This window comes from Corvus moneduloides, chromosome 1, assembly GCF_009650955.1.
Source record: "Corvus moneduloides isolate bCorMon1 chromosome 1, bCorMon1.pri, whole genome shotgun sequence".
Lineage (NCBI taxonomy): Eukaryota > Metazoa > Chordata > Aves > Passeriformes > Corvidae > Corvus > Corvus moneduloides.
The window spans coordinates 65,087,661-65,106,256 of NC_045476.1; the positions used below are offsets into that span (position 1 = coordinate 65,087,661).

Sequence of the window (18,596 nt, forward strand, 5' to 3'; positions counted from 1 at the left end):
AAAAGTTCCATCTGTGTTTAAAGAAAAGAGAAAATAGGCAATTCTGGGTTCAAAAGAGATCTCGAGCAGCATGATAAGCCTATACAAGCCCAATCCAACTCTGTTAAGTTCAAGTATCTTGACATCAGCCTACGTGGATATGGAACAGAGCTGTGCTTAAAGGCTTCCTGAAAACAGAACAGATCTATTAAAGAAGAGAGGCTGCGAAAAAACATTGCATGTTGGTATGTAACAACACAGCACAAGCTTGCAAATACTCATAAACATGTAAGCTTAGTGCTGGCAGCTCTAGTTTCACTGTGCAACCTTGATAATGTTCTCCAAATGTAGCAATTTCGAATATAAGAAGTAATAAATGAAAAAACAAACTAAAACTGTGAAAGAAAGACATACATAGAAACAAGTCACATTCCTTAAGTCACTGAGGAAGTCAAAGAAAAATATAACAAATTACTCAAGGTCAGTGCTGTCTTATTCTTTGAGCAATCTGGTGTAGTGGAAGGGAGTTGAAATTAGATGATCTTTAAGGTCTCTTCAAACACAAACCCTTTTATGATTCCATGGATGCTTTTGTTGCTGAGTGACAATTAATTCTTAGCAGGTAGTAACAGCAACACTTTCCTGCTTGCCCTTTTTTACAAGGAGAATTCTGATGAATTTATTTCAGGTTTAATTCTTGCTGATGTGCATCCAGTGTACTGATACTGCTGAGTTTTGTTCCTTGACTTCTTAAAAAAAACCCACTTAGAAAACAAAGTAACTGACCAAGGACTGCCTTTTCTAGAAGAGAGATGGCTTAATAGATTGGTTACTCCTCAACAAAGAACTATCTGTATCATCTAAAATTCCCTTTCTGCCAGCAGCTATAAATGTGTGGAAGGGAGAAAGCAAGAAGCCAAACACTGAGAACCACAAACAGACTTCCTAAGCTGGCAGGATATGCTGATTTACCACAGTTGTGAGTAACACTGGCTGCTGAGTAAATAATTTCAACTTAAAACAAAGGTATTCCTTCATTGCGCTTCAGTAACAGAGCATTTTGCCTGCCAAAACCTTATTCTTAGCTTATGAAGATAAACCTCACCACAGAAGCTGGCTCTTACAAAATGTGAAAAAAACTGGTTGAAATTCAGAGAAATTCAAAGTTAGGCAAAATACAAGAATCAACCAATCAGGAGGGCTGAAAAAAATGCAAAATAAAAAGAATGGATTAGTCCCAGCAAAAAAAAAAAAACAACCAAACATTGGCATTTCTGAAGAATAATGTAGAAGGAGGTGCTTTGTAGCACATACCAAATTCCAAAGGGAATCCATGAAGATTTGCTATTTCTCTTGGGGTAAAGTACCTCAGTTTTAGTGTTGACAATTTCATAAGCTTCTCTTCTTCTGGTAAGTTGTCAATATGCTTAAACACTGATTCAAGCTATGAAGAATATAAAAAACAAGAGATATGACTGATGCAGGCCAAATATGTAAAATTTACAGTCACATCTTAATAGAATATTTCCTTAATTATCAAAGTGACAAAGACAATAGCATGTTTTGCTTGAAAGTGTCATTCATACTCTATTTTTGCAGCCAGCATCTCAACACATGGACTTGCAAGAAAGAAATCAATGTTGCCATGAGGATGTTCATAATTTGTTCCTCCAGTTCCAAGCTGTACCAATACTTAATGGGGCAATCAAAGAACAAACATTTGTTAATGGCAAAGGACAGTGACTCAGTATAACTCAACAGCAGACCATTCATACAAATTAAGTTGTATGGATGCAGCTGTTTTAATACACTTGCTTTGAGATTATTCTGAATTCCTGAGCTGCATTCTTTCTATGTTTAGAAATGCCCTATAATATTAGTGACCAGCACAGAAGTGCAGGAGGCAGGGCTTGTGTACAAAACAGGCTTTGTGAAAAATATCTTTGAATGCTGATTCACCAGTACATTTATTATCTTCCCCAATACCTAAACACCACTTGGTCATGAACTTAGTATCAACAGTAGAACTTTTCAAAATACTCTTCCCACATAAACCGTAAGTTTGAAATTCAAACATGTTAAACATCTGACAATATTTACTGAATCATCTGTGTACAAAAAACGGCCCTCGATTCACAACACTGTGCTGTAGGTTCTCCACAGAACCAGTCATTTCTAATGTTTTCACATGCCCCCACAAAACCTCTGTATGACATGACACATAATAAAATAACTGCAACTCATATTCTCCTCACAGAGAGACACAGATATAATTTTGGTCTAAACAAACTGCTATTTAGGAACACAAAGTAAACCAATTGGAAACTCAGTTGCCATAAAATGTACATTTGAAAGATTTTTTTCTTATAATATTCAGAATAACAAAGGAGAAGACAAAAATCCCAAGCTTTAAAACAAGTCTAGAGTTTTAAAACAAGTCATTCTAATATGTTAGACTACACACTTACCTCTACATCTACTGCTGTCTGCAGAACTGAGCCTGTCCCTTCTACATAGTGTCCATACCTCAACAACAACAAAAACAATCTCAAATTAATATTTTCACTGGATTTCATAGTACTGTCAACTGCAAAGATGCAGGGAGGTTACTTAGGTTCCTTTGCCTTGATTAACAAACAGCCTCCTGGACAGATAAAGCAAAAGGCCTTGTTATAAACACTGCTAACCCCTGGAGTGCAGTACCCTCTGAATGTGCACTCTGGGGATGAGTCTGCACTAGTGCCTTATATATGGCAATTACATAAAGCCAAGGAACTCAAGCATAGGACCACCAAAAAGAGCCATCTACATTGCCTAAAACAATTTTACATAAAAGGCAAAGTATGTTAAAGGTCGAATGGTCCCAGGGGTTCAAATTAGCTCTCCTTATTCAAAGGAGGACCACTAGTGTGAGCCTCCAGCTTTCATGTCAAAGCATTAGGAACAAAGTGGTTCAGTCAGGTTTAACTTTTGGTTGCTTGTGGATTTTCCACTGAAGGAAGGCAGATGGCCAGGCATCTATGCGGAGCAGTAGAAGAAAGAACGAAGAAGAAAAAAATTAAATCCAAGTAAACAGTAAGCAAACTTACATTCTGAAACCTATGATAGCTGCTCTGCATGCCTTGTGGTTGATTGCATAACAAATTGTTTACTCCGAAGTCTCTTTAAGGCTGTCATTTAAATATAATTATGGACTTTCAGAAACATGCTCTATTGGTCTAACTATGGCAGTTTGAACATTCTGAACAGAAAGTGACTGAGTGAAGACAACAGATGGCTTTGCACTGTGGAACAACTTCAGAAGATCCCCAGCGTTAGAGGGATGTGGTCTGCATCAATTGTTAACAGATACTATTCTCTAGTTTTATCTGTACAACTGTAAGGACAATTATAAAGGTCTTTTGTTCCACTTGGGACCCATTCCTAAAGCATGGCAGAAGTTATGTTTCAAGCCTTTCTAATTCCACAGTGAATAAAAGAATACTCTCCCTTCAGCACAAGACAAAATGACCCAGCATGGCTCAATCTTGAGTATTTCATCCTCAGCTGAAAAAGCTACCATTAGTTCTGCCAATAACAGCCAGAGCAGCACTCATTTTAAAACAAAGTGGTTACAAATCTTCCTCAAGATCAGAAGACCTAAACACTGTTACAGATTCAATACATATGGAATTTAACTGTGTTGTAAATACATCATCTTTAGCTGGTTAGTCGCATTCCGGAAATTCCCTAACACCAAGTTTAACAATGTAATGCACACACAGCACTGAGGAATCCTCGTCTTCCTCTTATATAGCATCTGGTAATATTTCAGTTTAATATAACTGAGCCAAAATAAATAATTGAGGTAAATTTCTAAGTGGTATTGAAGAGTTTTATTCAGAGAAATAAATGCTCCTGTCTCAATAACTGGCACTAGAGTACAGAACTCCTTCCCTTCCCCTCCCCCTCCCCTCCCCCCAAAAATCCAGTTGGTGTCCATGTGGTTTGATGGCCATGTGTGTATGTGCATGTGTGTGTTGGTGCTTTAACACAAATGTGGGCATACAGCTAATGTAATGCTAGCTGGATTGTTATTAATTATTATTGAAGCTGCTGACTACAGGAAAGTTAACATTCCTACCTCAGACCCAGAACATAATTAAATTTTGTCACAGTAAAAAAATGATGTATTGATTTTCTGACATTTCATTCCAAGTTATAATGAAAGAAGTTGGCTTAAGAAATTACAGTCTTCAATTTTCATCTGTTTCAAGATTCCCTCCCTCCTTCATTTCTGTAAGCTTTAAAAAAAGTCTTTTCATTTCATACGTGTATTTTTTATGGTTATATTGTGTCCTGTATTATGACTGACAAAAAGTAATTTCCACAAAGCGAGAAAGCTCTTCTGTAATTGATATTTATGCTATTTTGAAAGGTATCACTTCTCTTGTCAATAGCATATCAAAAATTTTAAGTATGTCCAGAATGATTGTAACTAGGGAAGTTAGATATAATTTTCATTTCCTCTGTCCTTTAAAATAGTCAATTTCCTCTCAAAACTTCAGTCACCACAAACATACTCCAAAGAGAAACCACGGTGTTGGTAGTCTCATGGAACTGAGCAATCATTCACTAAGTGCCCAGGAATTCAGTGTCAGAAGGGCACGCAGAATTACGTGCTTGATCTCTCACGCATCACAGGCCATTACACTTTGCTGTATACTCCACCAAAGCCTTTCAGAAGACATACTGATATAGCCAAAATCACTGATGAACTATCAGTGTTTGAAGTCCCTGAATTAGCAAGGACTGGAGAAGGCATACCCAGATTATTTCCATCACTAAACCTTGCTAGAAATATGTGAAAACCAAAGAGAAAAGAGGGAAATTTTTCTCCCACTCTCAAAGCTGATGGTCAGTGTGACTTAGAAGAAAGACACCAGACAGGCATGGCAGCAGAGGGATTCTCTGTACTACTTGGAGTGCTGTTCCACCCCATTCAGGGGTCTTTTTCCTAAATGTCAAGCTTCAGAGAAACATAAAAACAAAACTTCTGGAATAGATACAGCAGGGACTTATTCTTGGCCTCAGAAAGTGACTTCGATGAGATGTAATTATAAATCTTCTCTTAATGCAAAGCTGTAAATGAGATGATTACATTGAGAAACATGTTGGCAACCTTCCTTCCCAAAGGCTCTTGAAAAAGGGAACAAAGATGGTAAATCAGACAGAACTACCACCACAGCTACCTCCATGTCAGCAGAGGGTTAAGAGTCATGTTCCCCTGGTGTCAGATTTCCCACCACTACATACAGAGACTTTATATTAACTACTCAGGAGCCTCCTTCAGTGTCATTTTGATAAACGTGACCACAAGCTACCATGACGTGTTCTAGTGAAACCACAAGTGGGCAATTAATTTCAATGACACTTAAGGCACAGATAAGACACATGAGACACCATTCTGGCTAAGGGGTTTTTATGACCATTCTAGTTAAGAAAGAGATTCCAGAAGATGATGACTCTCCCACAACTCAAAAGAATGAGGGCAGAAAAAGCACATACATATATGTCAATGAGACCTTGGGGAAGGCCTTTCCCATTGCATAAATCTTGAACTTTTGAAATTCTTTTTCTTCTTTTTTATTGTCAAAAAAGTTAAAAATCAAAAAATCTGCAGGAATTCTGTCTATCTGGCAGCCTAATTTCCGGTAATTAAAAAAAAGTTACGATTAGCTTTAACTCATCATCCAAGCCATCTTATTGAAAGATTCAGTGAATTCAAAAAACCAATCCAATTAGAAAAATTTATCAGTATTAAAAATTCCAAAAAATTTCCAGGCTCCAACTGGAATGTTTCAATACAAATACATTCAGTGGAAAAGCTTCTCACCAGTTGTCCACAGAGTTTCAGAACACTCACCAACTTCCAGAAGTCAAACTTAAAACTGCATGGTACGAATCAGAAAACTACTAGACAGAAAAGCACTGATGTTCTGCTCCATCAAATATGATTTGTAATGCAGCAACCTAACTGGTTTCATGACAATCCACAGCTATTCTGATCTACATAGCTGAAAAATCCAAGAAATCAATAAAATGTACAGTGGAGACAGATTTAATGAGGAATGGATCTGTCATGCATGACACTTTGTAACTTCACTGAGCAATATAAAGCGATTCATTAATGAATCAGCACTATACCAGTCTACTGGAACCATATTTCCTCAGGGGTAATTAAGCTTCTGTGAAGGTCAACAACAAATGGCAACTGTCTTTTGTGAATGCCTTTTTGGAGTGGGCACATGATGTTCTGCCAGATAGATTCTCATGCTGGCATTCCGCTGGATCAGCAAGCACACTATATAAGGAGATTTCTCTCAAAAGCCTAGAATTTTTTGATGAAACACCTCTCTGTGATTTTACAGGACACAAGTGAAAATACACTTAAAATTTCAGGACATGATTTAGCAAGACATTTTCTTGCAACTTACCCTTTTGTAAAGCATGTGGATCTCCGGCAGATGGGTTTAACAATGTCTAACAAGAAAGCATAGCGCAATAAGGACTTTGGTGGTAAGAAATACTGACTCATTTCTTCATTTTCCTCTTCCAAGAAGTCTTTTAGCATTTGAATAGAGGAATCATTATCCTGATCACATTTCCTTTCCATTTCTTCTACTGTTTCAAGCTTAAATAGAAAGGCCCCTTTTGGTAAATTCTTCTTGCTGCTGCAATCTGGACCAATATTTGGATCCAGATTTTTCTCCTCAGAGGACAAAGAAAAACTGGTTTCACCCACTTTGTCGGCAACTTTTTCCTTGAGTAAATCTTCTGGATCCTGATCTGGGAATCTTGTCAATATCTAAGAAGAAAGTGTGACAAAAATAAAATTAAAGAACTGCATTTAATAAACAACTTGACATTCCACCATACGGCAAGTAAGAATTCCTTCAGAGATGCTCAGAATAAAGCAAGCAACCTTTTGATGTTATTTTCATGAAGATTTCAAAAGCAGTACCATCAGGATTTGTTGACCTATCACCAATGATGTCAGGAAAAACTACAAATAATTGCCTTTGCAAAAAGACCTTTCCAAGTGTGTAAAAAATGGAGCAGGCCACTATCAGCATAGAAAACACATCTCCCAGCTGTTTAGAGCCATCTAAGCCATAGACATGCACATCAGTCCTTACAAAACTCAATATCCAGGCTGAAAAAAGGAGGCAGAATTTAACTTTTCTGTTGGTATCACTCAGTCCTCTTCTCCATTCATCAACACACACCACTAAACCAAAAACTTAACCTTCAATCTTCATCAAATGAAGCAAATTCAAGTAACACGAATAGACTCACTTGGCCAGGAGACTGAAAGGAAAACGGTTCGTGGTGAAGCTTCGCAATTAGAAAATACCGCAGCCTAGAATTGGGAATGCCAAGCTGTAACCAAAATTCAGAAGCCTTTAGTCCATGTGATAGGTAGAGAAAAAGTGGTCTACAGCATCATACAAGTTATCTGACATTACATGCAGTAACAGAACTACAACATACTAATATATTTTGTGACTTCAGAGATATCAGTATTGACAGAATCAGACTCAAAGAATGGTTCGTGTTGGAAGGGACCTTTACGGTCCTCTAGTTCAAAGGCCCCTCCTGTGGGGAGGGACACCTTTCACTAGATCAGGTCGCTCAGAGCCCCATCCAAACCGGCTTTGAACACTTCCAGGCATGGGGTATCCACAATTTCTCTGAGCAACCCGTTCCAGTGCCTCACCATCCTCATCATAAAGAGCTTCATCCTAATAGCTAATCTAAACCTACTCTTTTAGTTTTAATCCATTGCCCCTTGTCCTGTCACTACAGACTCTTGTAAAAAGTCCCTCTCTGTGCTTCTTTTAGTCTCCCTTCAGGTACTGGAAGGCTGCAATTAGGTCACCCTGAAGGATTCTTTTTTCCAGGGTATTCTCTAGGTATTAGTTGATAATACCTACATACTTTTAAGTTCCATACCTACGTGCTTCCAGAGAACCAAGTGAGCAATTATTCTTTGCATCTTGTAGCTTTTACTTTATAAATGAATATGAATGCGAACAAAATTTTATGTGGTGCAAGAAGAAAAATTTACATGCCTCACGATTTCTTGGGACAGATACTATCTGTTTTCTGTTAAAACCAAAAGGGTTTCTCTTTGCCTTTTTAAACAAGGAATTATAAGACACCTAACAATTTAATAAATCTACCACAACTGGTTTTCAAGCTACACTCTATCAGCTTCTTTCAAATATTTATGGTACTTCACTGATTCCAGTTAGTCTTGCACAATCTGAATCTCTCTCAAACTTTTTTTTAGTTGCCAGGGTAACATGGAAACAAAGCTCCTCCTCCCACAAGAAACAGTCACATTTTCTGTGCTGGGAAATTCAGAGGCACAGCACTTCTGAAGCAATGAGGCTCCTGCAGGGAAAACCACCTTCCTGGTTACAGTGTAAATTCATGCCTTCTTAAAAATATCAAATGGCAGCAAAGCAATATGGAACTAGGATCTGAATACAAACAGCAATATGATTATGCCAGTATGAGAAATCAGAAGTCATGTCAGATGGTTTTCTCATTCAAGTGTATCTTCAGCTTTGGGCATGACTTTCTTTTCTAATACAAAAGAGCATTTTCAAATGTTCTTGCACTCAGTGCACTTTGAACTATTAAATAATATTAGAGCAATTTTAGTACTCACACAAGTTGGAGATAAGAGAAATTCCTGATATTTAAATCCACATGTTGTTAGTGTTTGCAAAAGTTGATTTCTGAAAAGAATCAAAAAGCAATTTTTCCCTTCACAGAGTCTTTAGCCCCTTTGTTTATCCCAAATAAAAACAGATTAAATTCAACATCATATTTACCAAAGCATTCATTGAAATAATTGGGGAGCAAATTACCAATATGATGTCATCCATTTCTGAATTTGAGAGACAACGTACAAGTTCAGCGTTAGAGACTATTATACATTCAAAGGCACCTCACTCATACTACAGTGCAAATGCCTCTTCAAAAAATATCCCATCTCTAGCAGAGTAACTGTAGTGTGTCAACAAGGAAAGTAATCAGAGGGCAAGATACTCTCTTTATTTGGAATCATAAAACAGGAGATTAAAACCACTACAAATAGCTCACTACTTCCCTCTGCTCGTATACACAGCACCAGTTAAGCCTAACAAAAAGGCTAAGTCACGGGATGACAAAAATCAGTGGCTTTGACTATAAAAGGGAGGTGGGACTGTAGTTTATAAACAATGGAAAAAGACTGTAAGGGAGACAATCTTAAAAAGACTTTTCTTTTGTATTCCATGCAGACTGCACTAGGCTGGAACTGTACAAAAGGCAGGAGCTGTGGCCTGTATCTGGCACTGTATGGGAGACTGCATCCCAGGTGTCCTAAGAGAAAACAAGCGTCCTAATTGGGGTGCTTTCTGAAGTACAGCTTGTCCCAAGCACTGGCCAGCAAGGCACAGCGTAGGGAATGCCAGGGTCTACAAGACAGGACCATGAACACTTAACCAGTGATAGAGCTGAGCATGACTCCCAGCTGCCTGCCAGATTTGCTAAGAGCATGATACGCAGGGTGGCTGTTCTCTTGGTTCTTTAAGGAATGCTATGGAAAGATCCTACTCTATTCCAGCAAGAGCTGAGAAGTAAGACTGCAACTCTCTCTCTCCTGCTTTGGTCACAAGAGAGGAGAGTGCTCCTGCTGTCATAAGGTAACTGTAGTGACACTTTCCTCTTCCATATTTCAGACCAAGACTATATACAATCTTACTGTATCTCTGGACCATTTGATGGCAGCCCTGAAACAGGGATAATCCACTATCAACAAAGGTACTCAAGAAAGGCCCTAGACTGTTCTGTGACCTTAACACAAGATACCAAAGATACTATGGGCTCCTGTCATTAAGCCCCTGAAACCTCTGAGTGTTACACCAATTGTTACTTTTCCTTGAAAACTAATACTGACCTTTGCTAAAGGAAACATGATCATCAAATCAAATCAAATCAAATACTCATCAAATCATCAAATGAAATTAAAAATAAAATACTGTTGCAATGTATTTTACCCACTTAGAGAAATAAACAGGTATCTAGCAAGTTCTTTTCACAACCTAAGATTTTAATTCCTGTCCCATCTCAAGCTACTTTGTTAACTCCCATTCTAGGAAATAAAAATCCCTTCTAAAGAATAAATCCCTACTCCTTCTAAAGAATATATCCTTTTTGCAAACTAAAACCTGCATATATTAATTAGAGTTTACCTTGCAGAAGAGGATTCAAATCCTTTAACATTTTCTAAAAGTAGGTATTTTGGAAGCTTCTGAAGCCTACAAGGAAAAAAAGCCAAACAAATCAGAGCAACAAGATGTAAAACACAGTATATGCATCTACAGATTTCTTTAGCTACCAGAAAGATCAAAGTATTTCCACATCATGCTAGCTGTAAAGTTTAGCATCCTTAAAAAAACAAAACTGAATTAAAAATGTGGACTGCTGGTAAAAACCACAAACCCCACTTATATTCGGATGAACAGCTGTACCCTCTTGTACTCCATGCATGTACTTTTGAAAATGTTTATCATTGTTCATTTCCTAAAGCACAAGATTATTATTCAACAGATTAAGTGTGTAATAGGAAATAAAATTGTTGGGGGAACACCAACTGCTACTTAGCCATAAAACTGTTGTTTTCAAGTGCTTGTACCTGAAATAAATGTCAAAATGTCACATCAGCCTAACTGACAACACATCAGAACCAGCATGCATTCAACTGATTTAAGAAACACAACATGCTTAGAGTTCAAACTGCAGATATTCTCAATTTTCTATACTTGAATTTTATTTTGATAGGGGGAAGGGAAGGAGGTGTCTGAGCTTTAACAAGACCAGTGCAAAGCTCTGGAAATAGGCACATTCCAAAAGCAGCATATTAAATCTCTGGAGAAATGCACAGGCCCAAACTGTGCCAGGGACTGTTTCAACAATTTAGAAGCATAGATGATTCAGATTCAAGTCTCTGGGAACATTTTGTGGCACTGATTAATTCTCTAATAAGGCTAATGTAGACACAGAATATCTGTCACACACTGGGATTTCAGAACAACATACAGAAGCAGGATATTAATACTCCCAGACAGCAGCTCCATGCTTACTGAAGTTAGTGACTTTGGACTTCCATTGGAACAAATCACAGCAGAATTTGTTTTAGCACAGTTTTAATTACCACCAATTAAAGACATCACATGAATTAAAAGAACCAATGCATCTCATAAGAAACTAGAAAATGTACAAAAAACTATGCCAAATTTTAAAATAGTAAAAATAATAGTGAAAAAATAATACTAAACTGAAGAAAAAGCAACACCAGCCAAGTTCCTTGCAGAGGAATGGAGAATATATCTGCTGGTATGTCTACTCACACTCATCATCATTGCCTACTACGAAACTTCTTTTTCTGCAATGAATCCAGAGCACAGCCTGCAATGCAAGCTCTTATAGGGGATCGACAGATCACAAGGCAAGTAATCACTGTACAAAGAGGAACTGTTAAGTACTTGGCAGGTATTCACATTAAAAATATTTCTGTAAAAGCAGCATTTGGATGTTTTAGCATTGGATTTCCCCAGGTTATGGCTTGGACACGATAAACAGACAGTATCTGGACCATTTGGGTTGGACTTTGTTTGTTGGCTGGGTGCTCCAACGGTTTCCCAGGTCTTTCCAGACCTTGAAATTGTCCTTTCCATTATCTCTTGTACTTGTCATCCCAGGCTATCTCTGAGCCTCATTTCAGCAATATGTCATTATAAAAGGCTGAACAAAAAGTAAGTACATCCAAGGGATGAGAAATTATTTTACAATTTTTATAAACTGCATGCATGCCATAGCAATTTAGAATGTAAAGGGATAACTCCTAAAATAAGAATTTCCTTTTTTGGGGGCTGAAGTACTCCATACTCAATGTCTCACAAATGTATCATATTCAAAAAACACACAAGCACTATCTTAGTAAAACACAAATCCACTGGAATTGAGAAACTCTACAGAAGCCATCATGTTGAACCTTCTAATGACTGCTTAGAGTAGGTGCTGCTTCAAGAACCCTCCCCAAGGAGATAAGGAACATTAGCAGGGTCTCCTGGGATGTTGAGATAAAAGTGAGACAGCCAAGCCCAGGTCCTTTGCATCGTCATGATAAAAATGTATATCCTGGAGTGTCTAAAGCTTTGGTTTTGAGAAGGAGAAGCTTCTGCCGTTTATCCAGCTAAGCCCACAGCAACTGGGAAACAATATTTCTGTATTAATGCACTACAATGTCCTAAAAGCAGCCAGCCTCTTAACCATGTCTCTGTTTAATGGAAAGGAATCTCCAGGTCAGGATTCCTTTAAGGATATGAAAGGTACTATTATTCTGACAAATTATTAACTTACACAGTATCTGCCAGGTTTTATTTATCATTTTAAAAGTTCAGTTGGAAACCTGTGTTACATTTCCTGTTCCACAAAAGACATCTTTTGCAACATCTAAACAACCCACGTTCTCTCCCTAATTTTGTGTCCCTGCCAGAGGGGAGTAGTAATAACCATTCTTTTTACTCATGAATTGTCTAACTTACTGGGCTACAGAATCTGTGATTTGTTTTGTGTTCTCTGCCACAGATTTCTTACGTATGGCCCTGCCAAGTCACTCAGCCCTTCTGTGTCTGTGCTCTCTTTCTGCTTATGACAAGGGCAAAGGCACAGTTCCATTTAATGTTGTTGGCTGCACACAGTTTCTAGAAGAAGGATGAAGATGCTTTTCTCCCAGTGTTAACAGCAATTTGAAAGAAAGGCTTTTTTGTACTGGTTTCCTTCTGTGCTGAAACCATTCATGTAAAAAAAAAAGTAAAAGAAAAAGAGACACCAAACATCCCTTTGTCCTTCTCCAATCTTGAGAGCATGATGAACTATTAGAGGAATATATAGAGAACAGCTGTCCTACTCTCCAGGTGAAGCAAGACTGCCATTAATACAAATAATTATGGCTGTTTTATTAGGAACTGGGATCTGACGAGGCAAAAAATGACATATGAATACAAAGACAAGGAAACTGTTCAGAAAATGCAGTGCTATTCAAATTCTTTAGTATTACTACTCAAAACAAGAGATTGTACTACAAACCAAAAATACACAATCGGCCTCAACATATCTAGAAGCAGCACCAAAAAGAACAAAGACTTTAAGAAAGAATGGAAGGGGTTGGAAGATGCATTGCATTGTACAGTCTATAATACATTTAAACTAACTTTCAAATGGTACATCTTCAAAAGATGACTGTATGTTGAATCTAAGCTTTTGTAACCTGGTATTTTAAAAAAATTCCATGTTTCCATGAGACCAATAGGCAAACTATTATATAATCTACTCCAGCTTCTACATAAAATCAATGCAAATTTGATGTTGAACTGAACTTTTTTTCATTTATCATATAGGCACAGTTTAAACAGACATGCAATGAAAAGGAAAACAGACAATGAAAGCATATGCAGCAACTATGAAGTGATTACAGCATTAGTAAAATACAAGCATTTGTAAGTTACATATGATCACGTGAAAACAAACACAGAATACAGCACAATACTAGTAGTATCCCTCTAAAACATTAATAGATGACTTGTCTCACTAAAACATAGAAGACCTAGTTACAACAAAACCTAGTTACAAAAGAGGCTTTAGAATTGAGGTAGAAGTCCATTTATACCTTGGGAGAATATCAAGGATATAGAGAAAGCTCTTTGTCCGTGGATCGGCTACATCACCTTGCAGGCCAATTCTAAGAAAGAATAAAGAAACACCTGCGTATTACTCAGAGCAGACTGACATTTTTCTACAGAATGCTGACACTTTGCTTTGAGTTTCAAAAGGGGAGTCTGCAAAAGCATCACATATAGACAGGAGGACCTGCTCACAGAGGCAGTGTCCTGAAAGATGCTCTAAGGAATGAACGTCTGCCCCTGGAATCCATCAGCTCACAACAAGGTTAAAATTGAAGCATTCAGTAATGAAATCCACTGCCCAGTCTGCAAAGCCTTTAGCATTCTGGTCTTGTCCAGCAAAGCCTTTGAACATACTTGGCTCTGAAAGAACAAAAAAGCCCCACTGGGTTTCTGGGAATACCCTGCTATTTTGCACTGAATATATTAAATTATTTCTATTAATTAAAACCTCATTGTTCACCATTTAGTAGGATTGAGCCCCACGTGAATAACTTTGGAACCAATTTTGTAACATTAAACTGGACAGATTATGTAGGTTACAGAAATGATAATGGTTCCAGGCCTGAGTTTCCCTAGCTTATACTTGCATTAGCTCATAAAAAAAGAATAAAAACTTTGTAGAAGAGCATTACCATGTATCTAAATTAGTCATACACAGATTATTTTTTTCATCCTATTATAAAGAAAAGAATCTGAAGAAATTATTCCTATATACATCATAAGTTTACACTAATTCATTTGTATAGATCAGCACCACTTTACAGGGATTTCTTTTCAATCTTAGAACATTCAGTGAGATATACTTTCTTACACAATCAGTGCTACCACCATCAACAGACTTTTTTCATGAAGCTACTACTTTGCATGAGTGCAGTTACTAGAATCTTACCTCCACTGGTCACTGCTGTCAAATGATATGAATTACAAGCTGATCTGAGAAATAATATCTCAGTAAACTCAGTCCTTAATCAGCAAGGTATTTCTCTTCATCATCCACAAAATCATTTCAAAACCATTATCCTTCCAGTCTTGGCTAAAATAGAAATATTCTTAAGAATAAACTATCTGTGCGCATGTGCAATTTTCAAAGTACAAATAAAACCAGATTACATGCTTAAGTCTCATGAAGAACTGAGAAACTCCAATACTCCTTCTGGAGTTGCCCCAGGAAAATATTAGATTGATACCTAAAAGGAAAGGCAGCACTCCTAAACACTAAATTTCACTAGTAGAGGAACAATACAGTACACAAAATTGGTGCTGTAGGAAGCTTACTTAATTTAAACTGAATTAACATACACATATGCAAGAAACGTGATCAACAATTAAGATGCAAATTGCTGCATTTCTTTCATTTCAGTAATCGTGGTGAACAGAGCTACAACACATTTGCTTAGGAAGAGAAAGACACACAGATCACCCACACATAATGTCACTCTTGAAAACACTTCTCCTTTGACCGTACATAGCGCAACAACTGCACTTCTTTCCCAAGTGTGCTGTAACTACCTTGTAAATGGCTGACAGGGAGGACTCATCAAAATCATATCAAAAGATAATCTGTCAAACTCCTGCAGTGTTATGCCCTGAAAACAGAAAAAAACAGAAGAATGTTGAGTGTTGTGAACTGTATAAAACTCTCGAGTCATCTTTCAGATCAAACTACCCGTTATTGCCACTGTATGCAAAAAACTACCTCATATCCCATTTGACCTAGTAATTTCAAAATCTTTTCTACCTTGGCAAACCATAAAATGTAAATATGCATTCACTGCTTTGAATATAAAACAAAACACTAATAAGGTAGTATTTATACATAATCTTGAGGTTTTTATCTGCTCATTCTTTGAGGCGTGTAGTGTCTCTTTCAGTAGATACTGACCTGTTATTTCTCCTGAAAATAAAGTATCATTATTCAGATATGAAGCCTTTGTACATCAAAACCAGTGTTCACATGCTCAAAATATGTGAAAAAATATCTGAGAATAAAAGTAGCTCAAATGTAAACATGATAATTTTTACAGATCCAAACTATGGGTTTTCACTCTTAGGAGCTCACTGGCAATGCATCCTGTAAAGTTTTTTTCATTCTAGTTTTTGCCCAGTAAAAAATATTCAAGGATATTGTATGGCTGAAATTCTCCTCTGCAAAAATATTTCTGCTCAGAAAAGAAAGAATTAGGTCTGTGGTAGGAATTAATTACACAGGCACAAATTCCTCTAAACTAAGTTTTCACCAACACTAGAAGGTCAACATACTAAGGGGCCAGGAGGAAAGAAGGACAATGATCAAATAACTATGACTTGGACAAAGAAATCACTCCTTACTTATTTTGAAGGATATGTATATAGCAAATTAACATAACTAACCTCAGAAAACAAGACAAAAACTGCTATTTTTTTCCATTAAATTTGAAGAAGATGTTACTAATAATCTGCTCCTGTCTACTATAAGATGACACAGGCAAGAATTCTTCTTTTTCCATTATAAAACTATAAACTATCATTTAGCTGGTTACTATTGAGTGCTGAATAAGCATTTAACCTTTAGCCACCTATTTAACTCTTACTTAAGCTGTTGTCCTAAAACAGACAAAGCATCTTTTACTGTCATGTTGTAAAACCATAAAAGATTAAAAAGTATACAGTAATTTATAACTCAATCCAGGCAAAACTCCATGCCTAGCTTGCCTCTCATTTATTAAAACAGAATCCGATTTTACTTAGTTATTTTTCAAATAATTTGGAAAGTGACAGAATTCCTAAAACATTTTATCTATTGAACCCATTAAAAAAATGTAAGACTGTTCCACCTAATATATTTTGTTGTGTTTTTCTGAGCTCAACTATAACTACAAAACAAAGGCCCCAAGTAATTTAATTAAATTCTTTCAAAGTACAAGAAAATATTTTTTTAATCTAAAAATATGATTTTTGACATTCCTTTACTGATGGTAAGCATTCCTCTTGACATTTATGTAACCTTTCTTGATGCAGCAGGCAAGACTTTAAGGAAAAGCCTGCAGTATGAATATCCCTCTTACTTCAACAAGCAACCACAGTACAAGAAATCAAAGTTATTGTACAACTGCTTCATTCATAATAACATAAATATTTGTTTTTCTCTGGTTACTAATAAGGACAGTGAAAACAACTTACATCTACAAATCCCCGACTACAGTAAAAATACATTAATTACTCACCTCAATAGTCTTTGCCCATAACGGCGTGTTGGGAAAGTTGTGCTTATAAACATCATTGGCAAGAGTGTTCACATCAACAGCAGCAACAACTTCTGCATATGTGCAGCTTTCTAAAATTAAAAAAATAATTTGAAAACTCTATCTAATCTTTACTACTCTTAGAAGAATGTATTTGCTCAGTTGTGTTACAGCTACACTCAAAAACAAAAGGTAAATTATACAATCAAACTCTGCTGTGTTGTCTTTGAAACTTTGAATTAAAAACATACTGTTTTTCTACTCATATGGGCAATACTTCCCTTCCATATATATCCAGAGATGGAAGTTAACTGTGCACTTAATTGGTAGATAAATAAATTCCAAACAGGGTGCACCTTTACAACGTTTCTACCTGCACTCTGCAGGTCTCTGTGGCGAGCAAATTCCCTGGCTACAAGAACCCCAAGTCAACCTGCCAAGCCCCACCGCCACTGCCTTATCCACTGACAACTTACAAGAACTAAGTGTGTTATTTTAGAGGAGCACTACTTCTCATTATGAAAAAATGGCACCAATATATTTGATGTATGTCTACTCTTCCAATAAAACTTTTAAGTTGCCTGAAAAACATTTGTGCTTACATTTCAGTAAACCCTTAGGCCTCAAACTCAACTGCTGCCTCCTCTGAGTTAAAGGTCTCCAAAATACCAAACTTGGCAGCTTCTCCTCTCTTGCACAGAGGTATTATTGAAGAGAGGACAGTGTAACAAATATACTCACAGCTAAAATCCTGAAATAAAAATACACTAAAAAGAATGTAAATACACAACTGTTAATTTATAGAGTAAAAGAATAATAGGTTCTACAGAAGCCAAAGAGATAAAAAGAGCAGTGTTTACTCCATTGCTCATCATGTCACACTGTTTGTTATTACTAAACACAATACCTTCACTGAGGCTTTTTATCCAAGAAGATTGGCTGTGGTTACTGTTACAGCTGCAGGCAGAGAAGTGACCCCACCTCCTGATACCCAAGATCAGTTTCAACCACCAGGATATTTACATTATGGTCAGCATTACAAAGCCTCAGATGAAACACAGGCAATTTAAAAAAAAAGAAACAAGGCAAATAGCCACATGCCTTTGAATAATCTCACAATATGCTCAAGTAACACATTAACAAATGACCTTATGAGACAGCTTATGAATTACTGCTAGTCAGCTAATTATTTACAGTTTGAGAGATGAAAGCCCAACTGGGATGACCTCAGTGGATTTAATTTTGAATGATGCAGTTACCATCCATCTATTATCTTTCAGATTTTCAAGCTCATTTTAGTCAAAACTAAGATGAAAGAGAAATCTGGGTATTGAAAAGATTGCAGCAGACATTTTAACAAGGACAAAGCTGGTTCTTCCGGGTTTACTTGGTGCAATCGAGGGCAAAAAGATAAGGATTTTCACAAGATAAATATTTACAGACCATTAAGGGTCAACATACAAATCATTATTTGCTATTACTGTCTTGACCTTTTGACCATAAGTTGTAACTGAGAACTAAATACAGGTGTATCCACAAGGACAATAGAAAGACTACACCTGAGATTACAGAACAGGTATGTTAACACTGACACCTAGCGTGAAAAGCAGCT

General features: G+C 36.9%; 1 protein-coding gene across 7 annotated transcripts in view; it reads right to left on the reverse strand.

Annotated features, from left to right (window-relative positions):
* Positions 1-18,596, reverse strand: part of TRDMT1 (tRNA aspartic acid methyltransferase 1) — a 45,448-nt gene that overhangs the window by 7,423 nt on the left and 19,429 nt on the right. For 5 of the 7 annotated variants that reach the window (XM_032113473.1, XM_032113464.1, XM_032113428.1 and 2 more), the window contains 9 exons: positions 16,967-17,076; positions 15,273-15,349; positions 13,748-13,819; positions 10,269-10,334; positions 8,699-8,768; positions 7,318-7,401; positions 6,456-6,826; positions 2,448-2,505; positions 1,294-1,423 (listed from right to left, as the gene is read on the reverse strand). In XM_032113473.1, coding sequence (XP_031969364.1) covers positions 1,294-1,423; positions 2,448-2,505; positions 6,456-6,826; positions 7,318-7,401; positions 8,699-8,768; positions 10,269-10,334; positions 13,748-13,819; positions 15,273-15,310 — 889 coding nt within the window. In that variant the 5' untranslated portion in view covers positions 15,311-15,349; positions 16,967-17,076. The remainder of the gene's footprint in view (positions 1-1,293; positions 1,424-2,447; positions 2,506-6,455; positions 6,827-7,317; positions 7,402-8,698; positions 8,769-10,268; positions 10,335-13,747; positions 13,820-15,272; positions 15,350-16,966; positions 17,077-18,596) is intronic. The other 2 variants (XM_032113436.1, XM_032113482.1) reach the window with 2 other exon arrangements.